The 26,984-nt window shown below is 36.5% G+C and overlaps 1 protein-coding gene across 6 annotated transcripts in view; it reads right to left on the reverse strand.

Annotated features, from left to right (window-relative positions):
* The window catches only part of TBC1D5 (TBC1 domain family member 5), a 294,380-nt gene extending 271,703 nt beyond the window's left edge, over window positions 1-22,677 (reverse strand). For 2 of the 6 annotated variants that reach the window (XM_088150764.1, XM_088150760.1), the window contains exons 1-2: window positions 22,496-22,670; window positions 8,296-8,358 (exon numbers count right to left, since the gene is read on the reverse strand). Coding sequence is in view for 1 of the 6 variants with exons in the window: in XM_088150763.1 (XP_088006889.1) it covers window positions 8,296-8,358; window positions 22,496-22,533 (101 nt within the window). In the remaining 5 variants the exon portion in view is untranslated. Of the gene's footprint in view, window positions 1-8,193; window positions 8,359-22,495 lie in introns of those variants that run through there. The other 4 variants (XM_088150763.1, XM_088150762.1, XM_088150765.1 and 1 more) reach the window with 4 other exon arrangements.
* Window positions 22,678-26,984: the final 4,307 nt, after the last annotated feature.

Consider the following 26,984-nt stretch of genomic DNA (forward strand, 5'->3'; position numbering starts at 1 on the left):
GTTTTAGTTAGAGTAGAAACTGTGGATGTCTACCCTGCCAAAGCCAAGTGGCACATTAGGAAAACAAAGACAAATTTCAGTACAGTAAGAAGAAATACTGTTTTGTGCCAAATAATTTCTTATCCACAAAGCAAATTAAAAAGACATACAATTCTGAAAAGTTATCTACATCAGACAAATTTAAGACATGGGTTTATATCTTTGATGCAAAACTACACTAAATCTAAACCAGGGAATATACTGAACTATGAACTACTGAACTACGAGATCAGAGCAGGTCAGATTATTTTTTTCATGTTTTGTGGCAATGCTGTAAATTAAAGATTAGGTTGAATCACATATACAGTGGGGCAAAAAAGTATTTAGTCAGCCACCAATTTGCAAGTTCTCCAACTTAAAAAGATGAGAGAGGCCTGTAATTTTCATCATAGGTATACCTCAACTATGAGAGACAAAATGGGGAAAAAAATCCAGAAAATCACATTGTCTGATTTGTAAAGAATTTATTTGCAAATCATGGTGGAAAATAAGTATTTGGTCAATATCAAAAGTTCATCTCAATACTTTGTCATTGCCAACAAAGGATATATAACAGAGGTCAAACGTTTTCTGTAAGTCTTCACAAGATTTTCACACACTGTTGCTGGTATTTTGGCCCATTCCTCCATGCAGATCTCCTCTAGAGCAGTGATGTTTTGGGGCTGTCTCTGGGCAACATGGACTTTCAACTCCCTCCAAAGGTTTTCCATGGGGTTGAGATCTGGAGACTGGCTAGGCCACTCCAGGACCTTGAAATGCTTCTTACCAAGCCACTCCTTTGTTGCCCGGGCGGTGTGTTTGGGATCATTGTCATGCTGAAAGACCCAGCCACGTTTCATCTTCAATGCCCTTGCTGATGGAAGGAGGTGTTCACTCAAAATCTCACAATACATGGCCCCATTCATTCATTCTTTCCTTTACACGGATCAGTCGTCCTGGTCCCTTTGCAGAAAAACAGCCCCAAAGCATGATGTTTCCACCCCATGCTTCACAGTAGGTATGGTGTTCTTTGGATGCAACTCAGCATTCTCTCTCCTCCGAACACGACGAGTTGAGTTTAGACCAAAACGTTCTACTTTGGTTTCATCTGACCATATGACATTCTCCCAATCCTCTTCTGGATCATCCAAATGCTCTCTAGCAAACTTGAGACAGGCCTAGACATGTACTCGCTTAAGCAGGGGGACACGCCTGGCACTGCAGGATTTGAGTCCCTGGCGGCGTAGTGTGTTACTGATGGTAGCCTTTGTTACTTTGGTCCCAGCTTTCTGCAGGTCATTCACTAGGTCCCCCCGTGTGGTTCTGGGATTTTTGCTCACCGTTCTTGTGATCATTTTGACCCCACGGGGTGAGATCTTGCGTGGAGCCCCAGATTGAGGGAGATTATCAGTGGTCTTGTATGTCTTCCATTTTCTAATTATTGCTCCCACAGTTGATTTCTTCGCACCAAGCTGCTTGCCTATTGCAGATTCAGTCTTCCCAGCCTGATGCAGGTCTACAATTTTGTTTCTGGTGTCCTTTGACAGCTCTTTGGTCTTGACCATAATGGAGTTTGGAGTGTGACTGTTTGAGGTTGTGGACAGGGGTCTTTTATACTGACAACAAGGTCAAACAGGTGCCATTACTACAGGTAACGAGTGGAGGACAGAGGAGCCTCTTAAAGAAGTAGTTACAGGTCTGTGAGAGCCAGACATCTTGCTTGTTTGTAGGTGACCAAATACTTATTTTCCACCATGATTTGCAAATAAATTCTTTAAAAATCAGACAATGTGATTTTCTGGATTTTCCCCCCCATTTTGTCTCTCATAGTTGAGGTATACCTATGATGAAAATTACAGGCCTCTCTCATCTTTTTAAGTGGGAGAACTTGCACAATTGGTGGCCGACTAAATACTTTTTTGCCCCACTGTACTTTTGTTCTTTTGATGTACTAGACTCTAACTTCCATAATTCTGTGCCAGTATAGTCAATGACAGAAAATGTAAGAATTTTAGTCCGAAATATCTGATAGGCATCAAGTTACTTCTCCCTGGATTCGATTATTTTTAATATTTGTGCTGTATTATTCTTGGTTCTAGTTTAGTCTGTCCTGTTCTTTCAAGGCTTATGATAATGATTCTCTTTTTAAATTTTGACTGTCCCTTATATAAATTTGTTCTGCTTGTTTGATCTAAAAATGGTTTTCATATCTCAGTTCCACTGCCATCTGAATGGTGTCTCTCCACCTTCCTTAACCAGGGGTTTTTAATATGTGTGTTGCTACCTGCAGTTAGATCCCTTCTTGTTTCTTCATACTAAACACTTTGACTGAATTATTGCTTTTATTTTTCTCTAATTCCATTATTATCATCTTTTTACTAAAGCTTGTAACCTTGGTGTTATCTTTGATTTTTAATTCCTTGATTCATGCTCATCTAATCATGGAAAATTCTCAACATTGCTTATTTATAACAATGGATGCTCTTTAAATTACTGCCCATTATGTTTAATCCATCAAACTCATCATTCGATTGTGTTGTTTCTCATTTCTGAGTTCCATATTGATTCCCCCCACCCCCTTTTTTTATCTTGAGTTCTGGCTCTTTTCACAATTATCCTTCCTAAACTTATATTGTGTTTCTTTCAAAACTCTGAGGAAGACTCCCATTGGATCCAACACACTATTTTAAGTGCTTTTATTCCCTTGCTTCTTTTATAATACTGAGTTTCTTCTTTCATTTAATATTATAGCTCTCAGTCTATGCTTCATAGGATTTCAGCTTGAAAGATACAAATCTAAAGCAACAGGGAATTTACAAAAGAATATATTTTCACAATAATTAAAATTTACTGAGAGGACTGAGTGATAAAACAATTTAAACCATTTATACCTAGCTCTTCAGGGAAATGGGCTCCCTTGCTCTCTAATGTAAATGCTAAAAAGAGATAAAGCCGCATGGACATTTTGATCTGCTCAAAGATAGCTTAGCCCTGCATGCATACACAAATTATCATTAAACTTGCTTGCCATTTTCAGCAAATAAATAAATATGTAAATAAATAACTCCAAAAATAAAAGACACAAGCTATGAATATGAACTAGGGATAGTAAAACAACAGAAAAAAAAAATGGAAAAATGCAGATGTTTCCTCTTCTTATGTAGTTAGTAAACAGTACCATTTAGATTCTTGAACTGTCAAATACAGCAGTGTGCAAAATTATAGTTTACATTTATACTACAGGAAGGAAAATACACATGTAATTATTGTATGAAGAGAACTAGTTTTGTCCAGTAGGTGATTTCAGTTCTTTCCTCTAAAGAGCTGCTACATGATACTGAACTCACTGAATTGCTCTGCAGTGTTAATTTTATCTATTTAACATTACTTAGAAATGTTTATTTTATTTACATGCCATCTTTCCACTGAGTGACATTCAAGGTGGCCTAGCAATAATAAAAACAAATTAAAACCACAGTGGAAAACTTACTTTAAAATATCACTAAGATACATTAATAAAAGAGACAGCATCCACCCAGAAAACCAGCTTAAGACTTTAAATGCCTGCCAGAATAAAAATGTTCATGAGAGGGAAAAGTCTGGTCCCAGATCACAGAGCTGCAAGGAAAGTGACCTGTTGAGATAAGTTAAGTTCTGTTATGTAGTAGCAAGAATTTTTTTCTTACAAAACCTACCTAAAAGTCTGAACATATTTCTTTTTTTACAACATAGCAATTTTCTTGGTTCAAACTATAAGATACTGATGTGGAGGAAGCATAAACATATACTCAATTCAAGACTGAAATTAAAAAAAAATTGAATTTTATAGTAATCATGATACTTCTTTTCAAAATTCTTACTGCTCAAAGCACACAAGGCATTAAGTAAGCAAAAAATCAGTATCTTCTTTCCTAAAATTATGAAGTAGAGTCAACCAGCTACTCTCATAAATCAGCTGGTAAATGTGTGGGTGTGAAGAACTCTCTGGTTTAATTTGACCTTTGGCAATGTTTCACTTGTCATAATTATAAAGTAGAAATACTCAGGGCCAGTGCATAAATGCTCCTATATTACCCTCATTACTATCGTAATATGTAGTTCAGGAAGCACTTAATGATTGTATAAGTGAATAACAGAATATCCTGCAGCATTTAATACCAATCCCTTACAGACCATTTCAATAATCAATTTTATATTCTGAGGAGAAAGTACAGTTATAGAGAATTTCAGCTTAAAAGGTTAAATCAAATAAACAAGCAAACAAGTAAATAAAACAAAAGACAAAGAATACATGCATTATAATGTGGATATACTTTAGCGTGAATTAGAGAATGCAACTTATTATTACTAAACACTGCAATCAGTCTGATCTTTCTAAGTATGGGTTATAAAAATTACTATGTAAAATGCTCCAAAAGGTATCATATCAACATGGAATACCCAACTTCAGCAAATATAAATCTATATTTAAATAAATAATATAAATATATTTTATAAAGATACGTATATATAAAGCTATTCATCTAATACTAGAGAAAACCTATAGATACATACTATATCTTTTTTATCAGTTTTTATCAATGTATATAAATCAAAGGAAACAGCTTCCTTTAAAGCAAGCATATGAAGACACTAAAGCAAGATACCAATTAAATATTCATACATTCAATATTTCAAAATAAGGAATTTAGATATACACATGCATAATTTAAGTTATATAGTGAAACCTATCTATAGAGGCCATTTCTACTGTATTTCAGCAGCAACCCAACTTGAAATATACAAGGTATCCTTTCCCATGTTTAACTTTAAATTCTAAACTTTAAATTCACTTCAAGCACAAAATACAATAAAAACTACACTAGGCACAAGGCACAATGATAAGAATAACATCTTTATCATCAGTGTAACCATCAGTCTATGAAACATACACTATGACCTAAAAAAGGCAAATAATGACAGACTGGTTAGCAATTAAGTAGGGTTACTAAATCAAAAAATAAAACAGAAGGTAAAAATGAACTGTAAAACCTTCATAGCTGTTAATGAAACCAAAGTAATTCATATACATGAGAATTATTCTAAACTGTAATACTTATGTTTAAGATAAAATGATTTTATTTGCTTTCAGAAAGGGCATATCACTTTTGTTTAGTTTTCTGAATTGACATGTTGCTATTGTGTAAGTATAATTTGTAATTGTTATTCTTTTCAGTTTTAATTGTTTTTTTAATTTTGTGTACTATTTTTCTTTAAAAGGTAGGAAATAAATACAATAATAAATACTTAATCCTTTGTTAAGTACCCTCAACATATATCAAATTATTTACCTAGAAGCACCTATATCCTGTTTTTCATTAGCTTTTCCTTCCCATTTCTTCCTCTATCTTCTCTGTAGTGCTCACCTTTCATCATACCTTTTGATCTCTCTAACACTCTGCTTTTAAATTCATTTAAATTTATTCATTCAGCATTCATTCATTCATGCTGTCTACTCATGGCTTATTTAAAACAATATAAAAACAAAAACCACAATCAGCATTAAGGAACATTCTGAAAGGGCTTATTACTTCTACAGTAATAAGTAGAAGACCAGTCTTAACTACAGGGGAGATTTGTTACACAATACAGACCACACCACAAGAGGGGGGAAAAAAAGCAAAAATTGGCACTATTATTGAAGACCTGAAATGGTGAGATAATCTAAGAATACGTTGTTCTGCAGGTAACTTGGGTCTAAATTACAGAAGATTGTACACCAAAAGTGATTGTTGTGTTCATTTGCCATTGTACCTATACTGTTCTTCCTCTCTGATTTTTATCTACTATAACACTGAATCCCAGAAAGAATAAGACTACCCAATAAGCACATCACTCTCACCGCTGGCTCTATGTAGACCATGTGTTTAGTTTAAGGGGTAGCACCTTATGTACAAAGACCAGACAGTTACTTAGTAAGTAGACAGTTTAATAAGTGTGCATTATTGCATACAACAGTCCACATTTATTGTGAATTCCAGGAAGGCAAGCCCACGTGCCATAGAACCCAGTGGGTTAACTGTAGGTACCATTACTCACTATCAGAACACACTATTTGAGTTCCACACGCTATACTTGCATACAAATACCAGAAATATATGAAACTCAAAAGATGTTAGATGGCAAGGAAACAGAACGTAATAGTGGCCCTGATATTTTCTAAAGGGTAGACTCAGAAAGTGGTACTGGGGAAGGAGGACTTCTGCTCCTTCATATGATCCCTGCAGCGTCTCAAAAACTCACCTTATCCTCCATACTTTTTCATATCAGTATAAACTACAGGAGAAAATAAACCAGTAACTTATTGTGTCATAACTATGTAGCTGATCTATCTCTGCATCTTTTTTCTCCACCTCCCCAAGGAAGCTGGAAAAACTCAAGGAAATAGAACACGGATACAATGTTAAGATGGATGAAGCTAAATCCAGAAGAGACAGAAGTATCCTGAACAGAGAATTCTGTTAATTTAGACAGAGCCCTTTAGTTCAACTTTGGTTAGAGCTGCAATCCACATAAAAAAAACCTGAGATTAAAGCTTGACAATTCTCATGGGTTTGATATTTTCTATAAATTTCAGATGCTAGGAAGCTTAAGCATAACAGAGAATGAGAACTCTTCTCTCTTAATTCCACTCATTGTTCTATGGTGGTAGCAGAAGTAATTTAATACCTAGGAAGATGCTGAAGTTTCATATAGGACAAGGAAAAGGAAAAATCTTCTGGTTAAAGTAACTCCCTTTCCCTCAGTAACATGAATCTGCTGGGCCTGAAGTTCTATGTGCTACTTACTATCAATTTCCACAGTAAGATGTAAAATGTAAGATCTTTTTAGAAGATGCCCTATATTTTTGGAAGTCTCTCCTCAAAAATGAATACTGTATATGTCCCTATCTTTGCTATCTCTTACACAGACCTTTAAAACTTAGTTGCTTTAATTAAAATATCTGAGTTGAAATTTAAACAGCTGTGGTTTTTATTTAAGCAATTTTATTTATTTTTTAAATAATTTTATAGTTTAACTAGTTTTTGTAAGCTGCTTTAAGGAAGTCAGTGTAAAGACATTTAAATAAATGTAACACAAAAATGTTTTACATCCCAGTATAATTCAGAAAATAGAACAGATTAAGGGTAGATGGAAAGCCTAGGGTAGCCAAACAGAACTACATTTCATATAAAACTGTACTCCGAATCTAGAGTCATGTTATGTTTAGAATAACATGTGAAAGGGATGAGCACTCAAAAAATATTTTATCATACAGAAAATTTTCTCCAAAGCAAAGACTATTCAAATTTGATTGGCCTCAGAAGTTTCCATTAATTTTCTGCTTCACATATTATGTTCTGAAAATTATTTCTGAAGCTTTAAACAACACGAACATATTCAGTATCAACAAATGTCAGTAAAAATAATGACCTAGAGCCAGAGAAGCTTTCTCCATCAGAATCCCCCATGGAAGAATCAAATTCCTAATTTACAGGAGACTACATAATTAAATATAGGAAGGAAAAATTGAAAAGGTAACTGTCACAAGTTACAAAAAGCCATGTAAAATGTCTACTTATAGGGACTACTTACAGAATATATATGTTTATATATCTACACACACAGAGAGAGGCAGAGAGAGGGAGAGAGAGGGAGAAAGATCTTGCAATGAATATAAACTTGCCTCAAAGCTAATACTTTAATTTTCAAGAACCAAGTAAGAGGGGGAAAAAATCTAGTCAGTAACAATGCAGCGTTGAAAAGCAATAAAATCAAAATTAAGTTATAAATAATTTAAAGCTTGTCATGAAGATGTATTAATAATTCATCAGATAAATAATTTACTAAATAATCAAATAAATAAATAATGAAATACATAAATAAATCAGCAAATAAATAATTCTGCAAAATAACCTAAACAATAAGTCACTAAAATAAATGACAACCCCACAAAACTATAATGATTTTCTAAAATTCTGATAGTTTTAAATAAACAAATGTATATAAAATAGATCAATCTTGGTTAGATAAAAAGATATTTTTATGCGATATTGGTGAATTCCTAATTATGTTACAAGGATACATTTTATATTTTACAAGAATGAAGCAATCCTGGTAACTTAACAAGACTGCAACTATAAAGTATGCCCTTACATTCCATGCAATTCCTCTTCACAAATTAATTTTTCATCAAATATATATAGGCAGCTTCTTTGTAACATGCTTAATTTACATTTTCTTCAGTGCAGTACTTACAATACTGCTACAGTCTTTCTTGGTCGTTGCTTTACAATCTTCTCCAAACCTTCAGAAGTTTTACTGTAGGGAGAAACAATTGGAATAACCCTAATTATTACAGATGGTATCTCATGCATTAGTGGATGACAACACTTTATTTGAAAGCAATTTAATGTGAAACAACCATTTCCATCTACTAACTACCTAAAGTTTTTAGAAGTCTTTTATGGAATGATTTCAGGCCCATTGATCTCTGTTGTATTTAAACTAATACACAACCTGTGCAAACTGGCACTTGTTCAGGGAGGAGGACAAAATGCGAGAGGACAAAATGCTTGATTGATTTTTAAATCTTATTCTAAATGGCTGACATTCACACTCCTTGGAAATAGACAACGATTACTAGAATTCTACTTCTAGGGAAGTAGTAGCCATATTAGTCTGCAGTAGCAAATTCAATATAGAATTATCAGACCAACACATTTATTTTGCCATAAGCAAGTCTGCTATCTGAATATAAACACAATTTAAATTGAAAAGAAAAGCTATAGTTATGGTAAACTTCAACATCAACCACCAAAGTGGAATATTCCAAATCAAAGTTCCTCAGTAGTTATTTCAGTATTTGGAATTCAGTACTGAACTCCAAAGCATTATATCCTGAAAGACAGTGGAATTTAGAACAATCCTGCCATTCAAATGAAAGGCTTACATCAGAAGTTGACAACATTTGAGGGCTTGAGAACCAGCACTCGGCACCCCAACCTTGGGAGGGCTCCAAATGGCAATACAATGACTTTACCAAAAACAATTGTGCTGAAATTTTCTCCCACCTAAAAAAAAAAGCCCCAAAATCACCATTTAAATTCTGATTTGAGGAATCAAAAAGGGCCAAAAATCAGGTCCAAAGATTGTCATTTCAAGCTCTTCTGGGGTGTTAAAAGCTTTAAGGAAACTTTTTTTTCCTTCTCAAGAAGGATATTAATAATCAAAAAAGGACTCATTTTGTAGTCTGGTCCCAAAGTCTACACTGAAAGAAACATCCTGCAACTCAATTGATATTTCACATTCTTACATTCCCATTTATATTTATATTCTAATTAGAGTATAAATATAATTTCTCCAAGAGCTAAAAATGAAATGTAGTGTATCTATCCCCTAAATTAAGATTTAACATTTTCTAATGAAAGTCTTAAGTCAATTATCAGAATATAGCACCTATATAGTGCCCCTCCTTCTGAATAGCTTGCACTATTTGGAATAGCACCTTTACATTCCATTACTGCATGCTGGCTATAATATAATAATTTTAATTAGAACTACTAGCTTAAAAAAGTAAACCATAAATAAATAAAATTTCAATTTGACACTAAGAGTGCACTCTCAAAGAACTGTCATATTCTTTAAGACAGGAGCAACAATCCCCTGGAGGTTACTGACTATACTTTTAAGGTGTTGTTTTGGTCTCTGACAGCTGTAAGGAACATGCTTCATTACATGGCATCATCAACAGAGGGAAGAGAGAAATAATCATTGTTTTGGTGTTGGGAGATAAGTGCCTCTTTTGTACTTTGGGGGGGGGGAGGGCAAAAATAATGTTTGTATGACATGCTAGCTTCCATAGGAATTAAGTGGGACTACCTTCAAATATGCAGCCCTCAACCCTATGAATCTTTGTAATACCATCTAGAAAGGCTTACAATGCCAAAAGCTATTCAGTGCTGAGATAATTTTGGAGAGTAACAAAAGATTTTGCTAGCAGGGTATCTGACAAAACTATATGAATTTAGACAGAGTAGGAGAGCATAGACCAACATAGGAAATTAACATAAAGGACACATATACAAACATGCATATACAAATCTAGAAGGAATAAATCTATTTGTGCTTGGAAAATGAATATATTTTAATGCGCTGTGACCCTATTCACATTGACCTATGAGGAAACCTTACTAAGTAGTCATGCACAGGAATGTTCTGTGAGTTATGTAAATAATTTTAAACATGTTATATTTTTGTTATCAAGCATCACATTCCAATATATTAAGACAAATAATAGTAGGATACCTAAGAGGACTATAGGACTTTTGCTGGCAGCAGCCTGCACAGCAAATAGTGAGGGAGGCTGAATTGTAATTCAGCAACATCTGAAAGCCCAGTTTCTTCATCTTCATTTGCAATTTTTATTATTACCATTTCAATATATTTCAAATGAAATCAAATAAAGAAATAAACCATTTTGTAGCAAAACTCAATTACTTTCCATTAAATAAGAGAGAAAATCCAACACTGCAAGGGTGATGTTTTAATAACATGACTTTTTCAGACACACCATCTTCCTCCAAATGCATTTAATTAATGGAGACCCTGCTTTAAAGGTTCATATATTACTGTAAAATGCAAGGAAAGGTGTCAATGTCAGTACAGCTCTTACCTTGTTGGCAGTACATCTATTTTAAATGGGATTTTGTTTGTTGTATATAGCAGAATTAATGACACTCAAGTTAGCTTATCCTCCTTGAAGCATTATAGGAGATCATTCCTTGGTCTCTTCCTCTTTGATTTAGTACACCTTTTAAGATTATTTATTAATGTGTGGGTATCTCATCCATCATCCATTATTATTGATGTCGTAAATTAGAGGAATGGAACAAAGCACTGGACTATTCACTTTTTCCATATTCATCAATAAAACAATCACCTTCTCTGGCACATAACGAAAGAACTAAGTTGGTTTTAGCTGTCAGTGAAAGAACTATCTTCATGTAAACATCTTTAGATAATTTCTAAAATCTGGCAAAAAAAAGTTTCTACTTTTTCTTTCACCAGCCAGAGAGAGTGCATTGTCCAAATAAAAAGAATGCAGAAAGAGCAAATCAGCAGAGATTTGGGGCTACAGAAGAAATGAGACAATGCAGAGGAAAAGGGGAACTGAAAGTTAGTTTTTAGGCCAATTTTCCTTAGAAAATTTAGCAAGAACTGGTGGCTCAAAGGCTTGGCTGCCCCTGATAACTAAGGAAAAAAAGCATTGGAATTGAAAAGATTACTAACTGGACACAGTACTGTGGTGAAAATAAAGATTAAAGCATTAGCATCAATCACAAAGCCATGGCTAATGTGAACCATAAATGAGTACCCTTGATCTCAGTTTAGCAATATTGGTTTTCTGATGGTAGATTCTAGAAATGATTACATCAGTGGAATTAAAAAAAACTTATTGACAAAAAATTGAAATCAAGTATTTATAATGTAGGGTTTGCCACTTCAGTGATATTAAGGCAACCCCACTGCCAAAGCAAACTCTGATCCCATCCAAATAGATTATTTTTTTCCTTAACCAGTCTGCCCTTTGGTTGCTTGTCTAGCTAGGCAACTTTGATTAGAAAGATAGAGATAATAGAAAACATGTTCACCTTGTCCAAGTGAAATTGTTTCCAACAGATAGATGCTGAATACATGCACAAATTAAGTGGCAAGCATGATATTTCCTTAACTCCTTATGACTTCAGCCAGGGTTTCATATCCCTAATATTTCAAACCATGCATTAGTCTTCTGTGATGGTTTATGACCACACATAATGAATCTATCATATCCTTATTTGGTCATTTTGCCTGAATAGATACAGGAATGCAAGACAGTTGAAGTCATAATGCCTCCACTGGTTTTTAATTATGTATGAATAAGACCTGGACTGTAATCCTCAGTCTACGTGCCATGGATTCATGTTCAGTCTTGAGATTATCTCACCTTGAGAAGGACCTGAGTAAATGTTTTCTCTATCAGTTGTTACTACTTATATAAAACATGCAGCCTGGCACTACTGGAGAGTAAGAAGACTAAAAAGGAATCTCATGATTGCTCCCAAAAATCATACTTTGCAGCAAACCTAGGAATTAAAATAGTTATTCATTACAGTTCTTTATATTCTATGTTTCAGGATAACAATCTCTCAAAAGATGTTATAAGAAATAGAAATAATTGTAAATAAAAATACTATAAATGTTATTTTAAAACAAATAAGCAAAAAAAATAGGAACCTACTCTATCCATTCCCAGGGTAGTTAATACTGTCCGCTCTGTGCAGAGTAGGGTAAGCAGACTTTCCTTGTTTGTCACATGACATCTGTCTGATCCTGAGCAAAAAGCTTAGGTAATTAACACTTCTGAAAAAGCATAAAATTATCATCCATCTAGGATTAAATTTTGCAATCATTGTAATTGCAATCATTGTAATTCAAAATATATATTGATTTATTTTATAATTTCACAAATGGTCCCTAAAACATTTAAATTCTTGATAATGTCCTCTTAAGTCAATGAATTCATCTTTGATCTTTCATTTTAATATAACACCTATTCCATGAAAACTGCTAGAACATAACAAGAACTCACAACACCCAACAGCACCCAATATATGAGTTGTAATATGAAACACATGGGGGGAACAAATTGATCATGCCTGTTCTAATGGGTCATTATAGCATACAGTTCAGGCCTAAAAACAGCTTTGCAAACCAGCAGCCATCAGAAATGTTGGATTTCAATTTCATGCCTGAGAAGTTAAAAGTTGAATGTATCTGAAGGCCAGCCGATTAAGGAAGGCTGCCTAAGATGAATCCAAACCAAAACAATTAATATTTAAATATATTTCTGAAATATAATTTTACTATCTGTGATATTTTGAAACAATACTTTCTATCACCTTACAATAAATGTGCAACTGTAGGATTTTCTTGTAGTGCCCAAGCATACTAATTGTGATATATTATAATACATATCTTCCGTCCTCCCCATAAATTTATATTGATTGAAATGACAATGATTTGTTAATTCAACATCCTATTTAAAAGGTAACTGTCCACTGCTGAAGTCAGCAGCCATGTCATTCACGCCTCTAAGACTGAAAACACACCAATTTGCTTTCCTGGAATGAATATCAAGCAGCCTGAAACACACAACTTCAGTATTTGACTTCATGAAATAAGTGCTTACTCAGCAAGCATCCCGAAGGTAATGTATTACTCTACTTAAATGTACTAGCACTTTATTATCCATTTTACATAGGACTCCATAATAGTAACAAGTGTATTGTTTGACAAACAGGGAAAACTTATGTGTAACCCAAAGATATTCTGTCTGACCCCTGTCAGATCAATTAATAATTTCTTCAAACAGTGACAAAGTAGAATGAGAAAAACAAAACAAGGCAACACAGGGGTGTGTATTCTTACATTGGAGACAGCACATGACAAAATGAAAGATGTAGTTACAGGAGAAAGAGGAATGATAATGTGCTAAAATATAAAATGTGCACAAGAAAGTACGTTTTACTCCAGAGATATGTTTGGTTCAAGCAAACAAACAAAAAAGATAGGTACCAGAATAGCCACCTAATCTTACGAATTGTGATGTCAAAACAAAGTACAGATTCTATGATTTGCATCTTAATTTTATTTTCATTAGGAAAAGTTTTCACATATATTCTTTATAAGTATATTTGTATATGCATGCATAATACAGGTAGTCTCCAGATTAAGAACACCCGGGTTACAGACAACCATAGTTAAGAACAGAGCCTATTGTAGCAAAATTCAAGTTAATTACACAATGATTTGAGTTAAAATACACAATGGTTTGAGTTCATTACACAATACTACTTATACAGTATTATACAATAATACCTTTCATACAAGGCTTTCATACAAATTCGGAACTCATTCTTAAACTGGGGACTACCTGTACTCAAATATATAATGTATATGTCCATATACTATGAACATGTAGCGTTCAAAGCACATGAGCTCAATTCACAATAAAGGATATTTTGCCATTCTAAAGCAGGAATGTTAGTTTCATATGAGAAAATCTTAATCATGCAACAAATTATCTCTGACTTTGAATTATATTTTTAAATGTATACAGAATTTTATAGAAATATTTCTATACAGAGGTATATTGAAAACCCTTACATCTCATTGTGATACTGCTTTTTTACATCTAAGTACATCACAAAAATATTAGCTCCATATTGATCACAAAATATTTTTATCACTAAAAGTAATACTATTTCCTCCACTTTATCAGAAGGCATAATTGTACCAGCTGTTTACATCTTTCAGCTTTTAATGTACATTTAATTTCTTTAAGCTAAAATTTCTAAAATCTGGTTTAATATATAACTTCGAAAATATATAATTAAAAAAAACTATAACTTTTCATATTTAAATAGTAAAGGTTTTAAAATCTGTATGTGCTCTGCACATTCAAGCTGAAATGATATTTGCATAATTGTTTACAGCATATACCTTAGGAAATTAAAGTATATGCAGTATACAGCATATACAGTAAGAAATTAAAGTACAGAGTAGAAAAAATGGCTTTCCAGATGGACAGATCAGATAAATTCAAAGGGAAAGAAAAAAAATACAACATATAGTCTCTGAAAACTCTATAGCTATTGACAGAAAGAGTCAATTGACATAAAATGCATGTTGTGTATCCCTGGGGCAGCACAGGTTTTGAATTCAATTCCACTTATTTTTCTCACTACTCACATGCAGTATTTATGCAGTCTTAATATCTGAACAAAACTTTAGCAGCTCCCCTTATTCACCGTGTCCTTACAATCTTGTTCAGCTAAAATTTTCCTAAACAGACTGTTACATTTCAGGGACTGATCAAGTGAATTCGTTTTCCATTAAGTAGAGACAAAATCTGCATGGTAATACAGGAACAATCCCTGATATAATAATTTGATACTTTTAAATTCCAACAGTCTTACTTTCACTTTCTATCATACTAGAATAGATTAGATATTGCTTCTCTGCTTGTAAAATGTGATCATCCTTGTCACGTAATGTATAGCATACAAGTAAACTATGAACAACAAATGTGCATTAATCATAAAAAAACTCATTGTTGCACTGGTCATTGAAGAGGTTTGGAAAAAATGGTCAGATACTTTATATCGTGCAACTCCTTGGAAGATTATCCTTCTACAGTTTAAGAGGAATGCTTCAATGTGCTTATTCGTCTTCCATCAAGATTTAGCTAGTAAATGCCCACATTTTCTGCCTTTCTTATCAACTATTTGAAAGTATCACTACATGCTGGTTTATACTGAGTTACATACCCAGCATCTCTTTACTGGTCAATGACCAAAATAAAGTTTCTTCTTCTACCCAGCATCTCAAGTTATGAATTCCTTTTTTATATTGCCATACATATTGTGCAGTACAGAACTCTGTAGGATTACACTTCTTTGGAAAATATAAAAAATAATGTATTTGGTTCAATGACAAGCTTAGAATTTACAATAACAATACTGTATTGAAATGGTAGATACATTCTTCCTTTTAAGATATCGACAATAAAGAAACTAGCAATCAAAAATATACTGCAGACTAGTACTTGGTAGGATAGCAATGAAGGCCTTATAAAAGATATTCAGATGCCATGGTATGTTTATACCAAGGCAATTTTTTTTCCCGCGTCACTTTATGGAAGCAAAAGTTGGACTCGAAGAAGCAGGATAGAAAAAATATATAGCACCAGCTATAAAATTTTATTTGGATCTAAATTCTTTGGAAAGTGGTTTGATCCACTTCAGAATGAATCACAGGTTGCCTAATCAACTTTGGGATCAAGTACTTTTTATCAAGGAGCATGGGAATGTCACAAGCTTCTGTAACTTTTAAAACTTCTAACAGACTGACTTTACATATGTCCATGCAGTGGGATTCCATACAGATCTAATCTATTATCTTGCATATAGATCCAATCACCCATCACATAAAGGACGTAAAAGAAGCAAAAAACAAAAATTATGAAGCACCTAGCACATCGTACACCAAAATGGGAAGTGATATATAATAAATAATTATGCAAGCTATGGAAAAAGTAGGTGGATCACTTAGCATAACTCTTGACTGCTAAATATAATCTATGTTTGCTGGGAAGTAAATTATTTCATGCCCTTTCCATAGAGCTCTAGCTGCCCACTACTGAAAACAGAAATGCTGGATTAGATGTTCCCTTAACCTAATCCATGCAATTCACTGTGATTTTCAAAAATGTGTACCAAGAAGCAAAACTAAATAGTAGTCCTTGACTTATGACCACAACTGAGACTGGAATTTCCATTGCTAAGCGATGCGGTCATAAAGTGAGCTGTCATGTGACTGCATTGCTTAGCGACTGCAATCCTGGCAGTCCCATTCCTGTTGTTAACCAAGAATTGCAGGTCATTAAGCGAGTGCTCATCCCAAGCTAAGCCATTTTGGGCTTGGTCCCTCCCAGTCTTGAGCCTCAGTAAGGTAAGGGACTGCATCCAACTGCCACCACGCGCCTATCTCCCGCCCATCTCTGTCCTTTTGGCTGCCCTGCATCCTGCCTTGTGGGGCAGCAAGCAGCCCCAGAACCGTGCGACACTGGGACTGCTTGCCACACCCCGGGAAGCTGCAGACGCCCCAGCCCAGTCCCAGCCAGAGTTGCCCTCAGCATCCTGCACTCCAAGACCCTTGCTGCCCTGTGCTCCACCATCCCAGCTGACCTTCGCCATCATCTTTCTCCCGCTGCTGATGAGGCATGCCTGGCTCAGCTGCTGGGCTGGGCTTCGTGCTATGAAAAGAAAAAAGCCACTGCACACCTGCACTGCGGTTCTGGGGCTGCTCTCTTTCTTTTGGTAGCATGAAGCCCAGCCCCAGCCCACCCCAGGAGTGTGGTGCAAAGGGGCTTTTCAGTGTGCCGCAGCTCTGGGGCGGCTTTCTGCTTTTTTTTCCCCCTGCAGCATGAAGCCCAGCCCCAGCCATCCCAGGAGTGTGGCGCAAAGGGGCTTTTTGGTGTGCTGTGGCTCAGGGTCTGCTTTTGGGGTTTTCAGGGGCCAAAAGGGCATAGATGGGGGGAGCTGAAGCACCCCTGCGGTTGTAGGTGTGGGTGGGCTGCCAAGTGCCTGAATTTTGATCATGTGACTGCAGGGGTGCTGCAACAGCTGTAACTTTGGGCATTGGTCATAGGTCCCTTTGTTCAGTGCCACCTTTGAACAGTTGCTGAATGAATGGTCATAAGTCAAGGAGTACCTGTAAAGGTGGAAATCCTGGGAATTAGTATCAGATGTATAAATACGTACTCAAGGTCAGTTTTAATTCCGCTAGGAAAGGGTAATTTGTAAAGACAAAAAACAAAATCATATGGAAGCAGGAAATAGATTCATTTCTATCACTGAATGTTATCAATATCATGGCTGGTGTGGGTCTTCCGGGCTGTGTGGCCGTGTTCTTGAAGTTTTGTTTTCTAACGTTTCGCCAGCACCTGTGACCGGCATCTTCAGAGTGCAGGAGCACAGACAGGAGCAGTTCTCTCTGTGCCCAGGGTGATGTGACCCTTCTGTGGGTATTTATAGAGATCTGGGGGGGGGGAAGGGGGGATTGGGGGTGTGTGGGGGGGTTGAGTTACTGAGTGGCTGCTTGTTTTGGTGTCAGCAGCTTGTTTTGGTGTCTTCCGGCCACACAGCCCGGAAGACCCACACCAGCCATCGTATGCTGGCCGTGAAAGCCTTCGACAATACGTTATCAATATCAGCAGGTTTCTTGCCTTCAGTTGCAATGGAATTTGGAACAGCAGAATAACTTATCTTTCTTTTGCGAACATGAATACAATTAAGTGTTATTTTGAAATCTGTGCTCTTGAACATCTCTCTGAGCATACGGCACTTATGATTTCACAGGAACCCATAAAGGTATTTGTAAGCAACTGAAGTGAAAATTTCCCATCCCTTCTACCTTCTTTTGCTTAAATGAACGAATCTTTATTAATCTTTGGAAGATTAAGTATTTGGAAACCTAGTATTTGGCCCTCTCTCTTCCTGCTTATAATCTAGAAGCAGTCATTCTATCAGAGATGTTCATGCTATGTTGATACTGCATATTTTGAATGAAAGCATACTTAAAAGATGACTACCAAACCTCTGCTTCAGGTCCTTCATTCCTTATACACAATTGGCTCAACTGCTGATCTGTTTTTACCATCAAGAAACTTATCCTAATCTGCACACAAAATGCACTTTCTAGAAACTTTAGCTCATTAGATCTAATGATCCTGCTCTCAAGAATCAGTACTCTCCAAATGCCTAAACAAGTATTGTACAAAGAAGGGGAATCATGTCTCTCCATGCTAAAGATTTTAGATTTCTTCCATAGCACTGACCATTATTATTTTTCTCCTCTGAAATTGCTCCAGTTTTTCTGTATCTTTCTGAAAGTACATTGCCCAGAACTGAAGTATCTAGATGACATCAGAGTAGTGCAGAATAAAATTAAACTATTACATCAAGTTATAATCAGTGCAAATTAGAAATCCTTAGCCTTTTTTATCTTTGCAGAACTATACAGATGACTTTGTCAACCGAATGCAGAGTTTGTCCCTGAATGCATATCTGAAACAAGATTCTTTTCACATATTCTGTTACTAAATCTAACGGCCACATTTTCCTACACTTAATGCACTTGATTTTTGTGGGGTGTTTCAGTATTTTTCTACTTTTTTCCTTTTTTTTTTGCTTTACCTAAAATGAAAACATAATATTCATTTCTGTTAAAAAACAGTTTGACAGTTTGATGTTTCAAAAAAATATTACTCATCTTCTAATGTGTTGCTAGTTTGCCCAAATTTTATGGTATCCACCATTTCATTAACTCATTGACAAAAAATATTTAAAAAATAGTGGACTCATTGAGTTCCATGGCCTCCACATGAAGTTTTCCTTCTGTGTTTTTCTCTTCCAAAACAAAACTTATTCTATTAACTGGTATTTGATCTATTACATTAACTGGTCAGTGAGTCAATTAATAAACATTTTCTAACAGCCACATAGCCAATGGGGGGGGGGCAGCAAAAGTAACTTTCACCACTATCTCACTAGCATCTTCATTTTTTTTTCTTTGCTCATGTTAGTTTTTAGTTCTGTCTGACCAGTCTATGCAAAAATGTTGGCCCATGAACTATATGCATTAAGCCAAAAATCCCAGATACTGGATAAAAAGCTTTGTGAATTTGAATGCTAGACTATTACCCCCTCCCTGACATCTATTGAGCTTCTTACATTCCTATTTCTTTTTCCCAGCCAATCTCTTCTCAATTTAGAAAATACAGTTCTTGACACTTAATATCCCTTGTTAACTTAAAAATACTGTTTTAAAATCTTAGCAAATGGTAGCACCTTGCCTGAGCTTAAAAGCTGAGTGGGATTCTGCATGGTTGATATTTGGATGTGACTACCAGGGAGTACTTGCAAAGGTTGATGGGAAAGTTGAAAAAAAAATCCTAGAATGTGGGACTAGACACAGGAGAGTCTTTATTTTTTAATTATGAAAGCTAGAAAAATCCAGCTTTCTACAAGATCCTTTCCAGAATCTGTATACACCATTAAAGAAGAACAGGGTACTTCACTGTAATTGGACTCTACCTAATGTTCACATTATGAATTAATCCGTAGGTTGAAAGCAATGATTACAGAATGTAGTTGTAATAGCCAGCCCACAGTTTAACTTTAATGCTCCTTAAGAATACCTCAAAGATGACTGGAAGAACAATATGGATACATCTATAAAAAAATATTATGTATTTCAATGACTTGGTATTTAGAACCATCTGCAAACACTTCAGCTGACTTATATTACAGTAAGATTTTTCCGTCTTTACAGAGAAAACTTGACTAACTTTAGACTGTTATAAATAGGACTTAAAATATTACCTTCTCTAGAGTAGCATGTATTTTTCTCATACCTGGGCTGCAATTCTAAGTTTAATTCTTAGCACTTACTTCAATGGAATATACTTCTAAGAAAATTGCTAGTACCACCATCAGGTAATGAAACATTTGCTAAGTACACAAATGATTACTAACAACAACATTTAGAAATGACAGTACTCATTACTTAGCTGGAGATTATATATATATGGTAATATTCTAAAAGTACAATCTATCAAAATAAATACTTCTGTCTGTATTCACAATAGCATTTATTTAAAAAATCAGATGTATCTAGCTGGACCAGTAGGCTTTTTAATGAAGAAAACCATGACAAAAGCCAGCTGGCTGACTTTGGGCCAGTTATTCTTTCTCAGCCCAATCCACCTCCCAGGGTTCCTGTTGTGGAGAAAACAGGAGGCAGAAGCACTAATGCATGCTGCCTTAAATAAACAAACAAAGGCAAGATATAAATTTAATAATAAACAAAATAAATAAAAATAAAAGAATGGGCTCTTGTTCCTTTTTTGCCCACCAAAAAGTTTTTGCCCAGCATTGAGTTTCACATAACAACTGATTATGTCCACTTATTTTGGCAGTCTCATGAGTTTTTTCCCTGCCAAATGGATTAGGGTTAGGGTTACTGATCGCCATTTGTTACCTCTGCAAATTTATGTACCCATGCCATAATCACAAGGATATTGCACCAATCAATTATGTCCACGCTCAGCAAAAACCTGTGGTGAGCAAAAATGGAACAAGGGCCAAATCATAAAGTATTATATCCCATTGAGAACAATGTTACTAAACCACATATAAACATTGTTAAGAAGTCTTAGTTCATGAAACAAAGTTTGAAATATAGCATGCATATACAATAAGTTACTCTCCTAGTATTTATCATTTCCTCTTATTATACAGAAGATATATATACACTTATGAGTGTATATTTATATTATTCATGCGGCATTCACATTTCTAATCACATATTATGTCCTGCTTCTTTTCTAATTAAAAAAATGTAATTTCACACACTTATCATCAAAAGGGATAAAATACTAGTTTATAAATGATGGCTAAAACTACTTTAGACATGTCCAAGAACCCGAATAATCTCAGTGGCATTTCTAAGTCTTTTTTCTTTATATTAACACAAACTGCTTTTGGATGTTCCCTCAGTTTCAAAAGATTTGCTATGGACACAGAAACTCCTGTCTCTCTCTTCACCCCACCCTGAAAAGTATCACATGGAACTAATTGCATAGAATGTTTCCAATCCCAGAATGTGTAAATTTACTGTGTTTGACAGCAAGTGTGGTCCTTCCCAGCCTTAGTATTTTCCTCTTAAATGGGAATTGTTTTAAATAATGGGGCAGGCAAGTTTATTCTATTTAATTTTTTTTTTGGAGGAGTGGTTTTAAATTCCTTTCAGTTAAATAGAGTTATTTGCTAGCCAGTGCTAAACTTATGCCTTCTAAAGTGCAGTGCAGACATTGTAATCCAACACCACTGTCAAGTTGACAACAATCACTATGTTTGATAAATTTATGATTGGGTGTTATTCCTCTACTATGTGGGCACACTCAGAATGAGACAAATTTGGGACATACAGTCCTTCACAATGCACTGAATCTTAAACCCCTCTGGAAGATGCCCTGACTGACTCAATCAACAAAAACCAAATTTCATATGTAAAAGAAAGATTTTTTTTTTAAGTAAATAATACGTTATTCGGGGTTCTTCATATCTAAAACACCCACCTTGCTTTTTTTTTTTCCCAGGGACAACAGATATGAATAAGCAGATGTAATCAAATGGACTGGTAAATGTGACTGAAGGGTGCAATTTTATACCCGTTCACTTAAAAGCAAGTGCTGTTGAAGTCCTTGGGGCTTACTTCCGAGTAGACATGGTGTAAAGAACAGAATCAAAGTGAAAACGCTAAAAAGGCAGATTTCGGGTCTCCTCGGAAGCGAGCGAAGCAGAGCAGCTGGACTGAGAGGAGTGAAGGCTTAAGAGCGGCGGGGGGGGAGGCGGAAAGAGCAACTTCTGCTTCCCCTTAGAAACAGGGGCGTAAAACGCGCCCGCTTCCCCCCCCCCCCATCAAGGAACCGGGTTCCTCTGCCTGTCGAGAGCCGCTTGAGAGCGAAAAAGGTTCCCTTCGGCCTCCCTGGTTCTCACGAACCGAAGCAGCAAGCAGACCTGCTTCTAGAAGCTGGAGCGCAGGCGGTGGGAGAGGGAGCTGCGCCCTGCAGTAGCCTTGCAGGCCTCAAAATCACTTCCTTCCTCCCTGCCTTCTTCTTCGGCTGTCCCTCAGTGACAGCCGGGAATGGAGGGGAGGGAGGAGGAGGATGGAGCCAAACGGAGCTCGGGGGAACTAAAGGGTGGTTGCAGCCGAAGGCAAGTCATTTGATATTGCGGGGAACGGGCGGGTCACCGAGGGGAGCTGCCTGAGGCTGTGCCGACTTTACCTGCTGCTGTTGGTGCAAAGGCACTGAAGAGGGGGCATCCACCTCCCTCCTCCCCGCCTGCGTCCCTCCCTCGCTCAGAGATCCACCGACCCGCCAAAGCAAAGCGGGGCTTGGGAGAGCGAAAGGAGGGCTGCCTCCCGTCCGCCGCCGCCGCCGCCACCCCCCGCCTCGTAGCCGACGCTGCTTGCTGAGTTCAACCACCGCCCCCTTCCTCTTGCACGCAGGCGCCCGGCTGCAGGGGAAGGCGGAGGCCGCCCACACGCGCAGCGGCGGCGCGCTCGCCCGGGACTTGTCGCTTTGCTGACGAGAGGCTCCTGGTCGGCTTGCCTGCCTCGGTCCGGCGGCTCTGTGTCTGCCGAGGCGGGGGAATAGAAAAGCCACCTTGAAGGAAGGAACCGGGGCACTACACTGCTTTGCGCGCCGGGCTCTATGCATGTATGTACGCGCTGCTGCGAGGACATGTTTCACGTTCGTGCTCTGTCCCGTGGCGACAAGCACCCGCTAAAGGTGGCGTCGTTAGCTACTGTCGCTGACAGTAATCGAAAATGAAGAAGGCAGTTCGAAAAGCTAATACAAATACGTATCTTGGGACCAATTCCTCTCCTCCTTCAGCGTCCCGCCCCCCCCGAAAAGCCTTACAAGCGGCTTGTCGAAGCAGACCTCAGTTTTTCACACTCATCTTGCGGCACTGCATCACGTCCAAATAGTAGCGCCCCCCCCCTTCCACTAGAGTGGTCAGATGCTCGTGCTCGCTGTCTCCATCTCTCTCCCTAATAGATCCGTTGCAGCTTTGAATCTTTAACACCACAGAGCAAGTGAAGTCTGCTGAACGTTACTCATGTGCTCGTCTACTAACGTCCAAGCGTGTTACCCGCCTTTGCACCCGCCTTGCCTCCACACCAGCACACCGCTATTGTTAGTGAAAGTTTGGAAAGAAACCCACACGCTTCAGGTCTGGTGTTCAGTTTGCTTAGTTACGTTACACAATATGATATGTGGTACAGCCGTTCGCTATATATACTTACTTATAAGGAAAGATTCCATACATTAGTAGTCACCAGAGGCTTTGCTGTTGGCTGAGAAGTGGCCGAAAGGAGCAATATTATGAAGACTGCATCTCTGCTAAAACTGATAAAATATAATCTTCTGAATATAATATGTAAACTAATGCTAATATTTTTGGCTCTTGCCTCTGCAATGCTCTGTATTTTGAAAAGGGGGACTTTGGGGAACAATACAGTACTGTTTTTAGAACAATTTGCAAAACATTTTGGAAATGCATATTATAAAGCATTTTCTTCAAAAAGTAATTATTTTCTTTTGTTTTTAGATTTTGCAACTGATCTTCAATCTGTAAACAATTGTATTAGAATAAATTCTTATCTCCTCTTTGATCAACTTACCACTTTTTTATTATTTGTATTTTTCTGACAAAACTCACTTTAGAATCAAGTCTGCTGACAAGGGTGTTTTATAGTAGCACATTCAAACAGCTTACTCTAATATAAGCAGAGTAAAGTTTTAGGCTTATTTCTGGTAACAACAATTTAAAGTTCTAACAGCTGAATTTGCACAAGATTTCCTCAGTATCGGGAAATTTTAATTTCACTCTGCTCAGTCTGCTTCCCGAAAGAAAACACACCATTTTTGCATTTGCATAGTGTGTTACAGCACTTACACACACTTATGTAATTGTCCATTTAATATTTGGATAATTATATAATATTGGACAACTGGAATATTCTTAGACTGCTGTAATAAACAATTAACATTATTCAACTCATAGTGGCTTTTCAATCTTTTTTTAAAAAATAACTAAAGCAGGGAATATGTGGCTTACAGATACTAGACTATGATTCACATCTCACCTCATCTTGTTGGTTAGAGTTGATGGGATTTAAGATTCAATAACAATTGGAAGGCCACACATTACCCATCCTTGGGCTAAAGCATTGGTATGTCTGTGTGTAGAGCAAAATATGTTTTGTAAATGTTAGTAACCAATGCAGGTAACATACAAATGCCCATCAGCAAGCTGTAATTATTCTGATTTCCTATACATACCTTGTGAATAATCTTTACTCAGTATACTAAAGGTTAAATTTAGTTGGCTAATCTGGAAATTTTAGAAAATACAAAATTTTGAGTCCGTTATTAGGTGAAACACATAGGTGGAAAACCAAAGCAAAAGGAAGCTGGACAGTGTTGTTGCTTACAAAGTTTGTAATATTTTTTAAATAGGGTATTAGGTACTTTTTTAATACCAGATGTATACTACATATAGTATTTTATCTAGCAGTTAGGAGGTGATGCACTTCAATAAAATAATTATTTTAGGTAGCTAAAAAAGTTCCCATCAATGCAAATTATTTTATTTGGCTGTCTTTACCCTGCTTTGTATCTACCCTGTATAATAAAGAAAATGCTCTAACTTATGTGAGGTATGTTTGTCTTTTTTAATTCTTTCCAACCCAGCAGAACGTTGAAAAGAAATCAGATAAAGAGCCTTGTGGCTCTTCCATCTCTCACCTGCAGGATAACTCTACACACACACAATGGAATGAGACCAAATTTGTTGTGTTGGGAGAATTTAGCAAAAGAAAGATTAAGTTTAAAGATGGGCCAAGCTCAGCCAGGAGCGTAGAGGTAAAAAAGGTAATACATTAGTTCCCTGATGCATCTGTGTGGAAGAGGCAGCGGGGTAGCAGTTTGGAAGCACTTCACTGCTCCATTCTTAAGCCCCACTTGGCCATGTGACCCAGAAAAAAGTTGTTATTAAAAGGTTAGTAAGAATTTCAGGAGCCCCACTCCATATGGTTACCTTTCCTTGTTTTACTATACCATATATCAGTATTTCTTAACCTGAGCAACTTTAAGATATATGGATTTCAGTTCCCAGAATTCCCCAGCCAGCATGCTAGCTGAGGAATTCTGGGAACGGAAGTCCACTTATCTTAAAGTTGCCAAGGCTGAGAAACACTGCCATATATAAATCTGGTGTATTCTAATGTTTTCTCATAATGAATACAGATTCCATGGCATAGTTCTGTACAGGTGCCTATTTTTAAATCATATATGGTGCATCTTAATAATTTGTTTTATAATATTTATAATAAATTAGTGTGGTATATATAGTCAAGCCTGGTTTCAACTGTAAAATGGTTGTCAATTTCAAAAAAGTGTCTTTATCATACTAAAAATTAAGAGATGTTGTAATATTTCCTTTTTTATTTATATGTTTATTTTATATTTATATATGTATGATATATAAATATATTTTTATTTACATTACCTTTCTGTGTTTTATTAATTTATTTGTTAAATTTGTCTGCCACCCATCTTCCCCTGCAGGTGACTCTGGGTGGTCGATCATTCAGATTAGATAGTAATAAAAAGGAAAGCAATAGTATTCCTTCCTAATGTTTCTGTCCTGTGAGACAGGCCAAATTACAGGATAGCAGTTGGTCCAAGGTTACCCAGAGTGCTTTGACACTAGGCAGATAATTAGACATAGCTGTGTTCAGGAGTTCTGGACCAAGTGACTGCTCTGAATTATCAGTGTCTTTTCCGGCAGACAGTTGCTTGTTCAATATGACTGTGCAACACTCAAGTCTTCAACTCTACATACGCTGATTTCCAGATGTAAGTCATATGCTGGAAAGTTGTTCCTTCTGCAAACATTCACACTGAGGACTTGAATGTTTGCAATGTCATTTGAGGGAAGTAGTGTTCAGTGTGAGCTCAATGGGCTCGGAATGCCAGAATAGGTCTAAATGCCTCCTTGATTTTGCACTGCTATGCCTTACTGATTTTCAAATGTATCAGTCAATCTCTAAGGATTTCAATCTTCATTCATGTACTTTCCTGATAAAATACAATTTCTGCAACCAGGTCTACTGAAGATTCAAGAAACCGCATGCGTAAGTATCCTCTGACTAAAATGCACATAAAAAATAATGGAATATAATGCAGTTGTGTGAGAGAGACTGAGGTGAGGCTGAGTAAAGTGCTCCAGTTTCTGAGCAAAATGCTCAGGATTCCAGTTTCCCAGGTTCTCATTCTCCTTTCTCTTTCCACTCTTTCTCCATTTCCCCTGGTCTTTTTTCTTCTCTGTCCCAGTGCTTGTTCTCCCCTCTTGGTTTTCCCCTTCCCATATAGAACTGTTTAATTCTTACATTTTTGTTATTGTCATAAAAGTATGGACTTTCCTCAGGATAAAGTTAGAATTGCACATAACACTTCGCAATGTGCCCAACTCCTTCCTTTTGCCTTGTGCTTTATGCTGGCTGTATTACTAGATTGTTTCTGGTATGGTTTTATTACTTCACAGATCTGCTCAGTGATACTGGTATATGAATCCTTCTACAGCCAGATCTACCCCTCTCATAATAATCCACAGTTAACATTGCTGTCTTTGCCTCTCTCCCTCCTCCTGCTCCTCTTCCTACTCCATATATTTGGAAGTCACAACAGAGAGGGTAATGTTACA

This window comes from Python bivittatus, unplaced genomic scaffold, assembly GCF_059951505.1.
Source record: "Python bivittatus isolate LINGU-HERP-01145 unplaced genomic scaffold, Pbiv_v1 ctg000610_np1212, whole genome shotgun sequence".
Lineage (NCBI taxonomy): Eukaryota > Metazoa > Chordata > Lepidosauria > Squamata > Pythonidae > Python > Python bivittatus.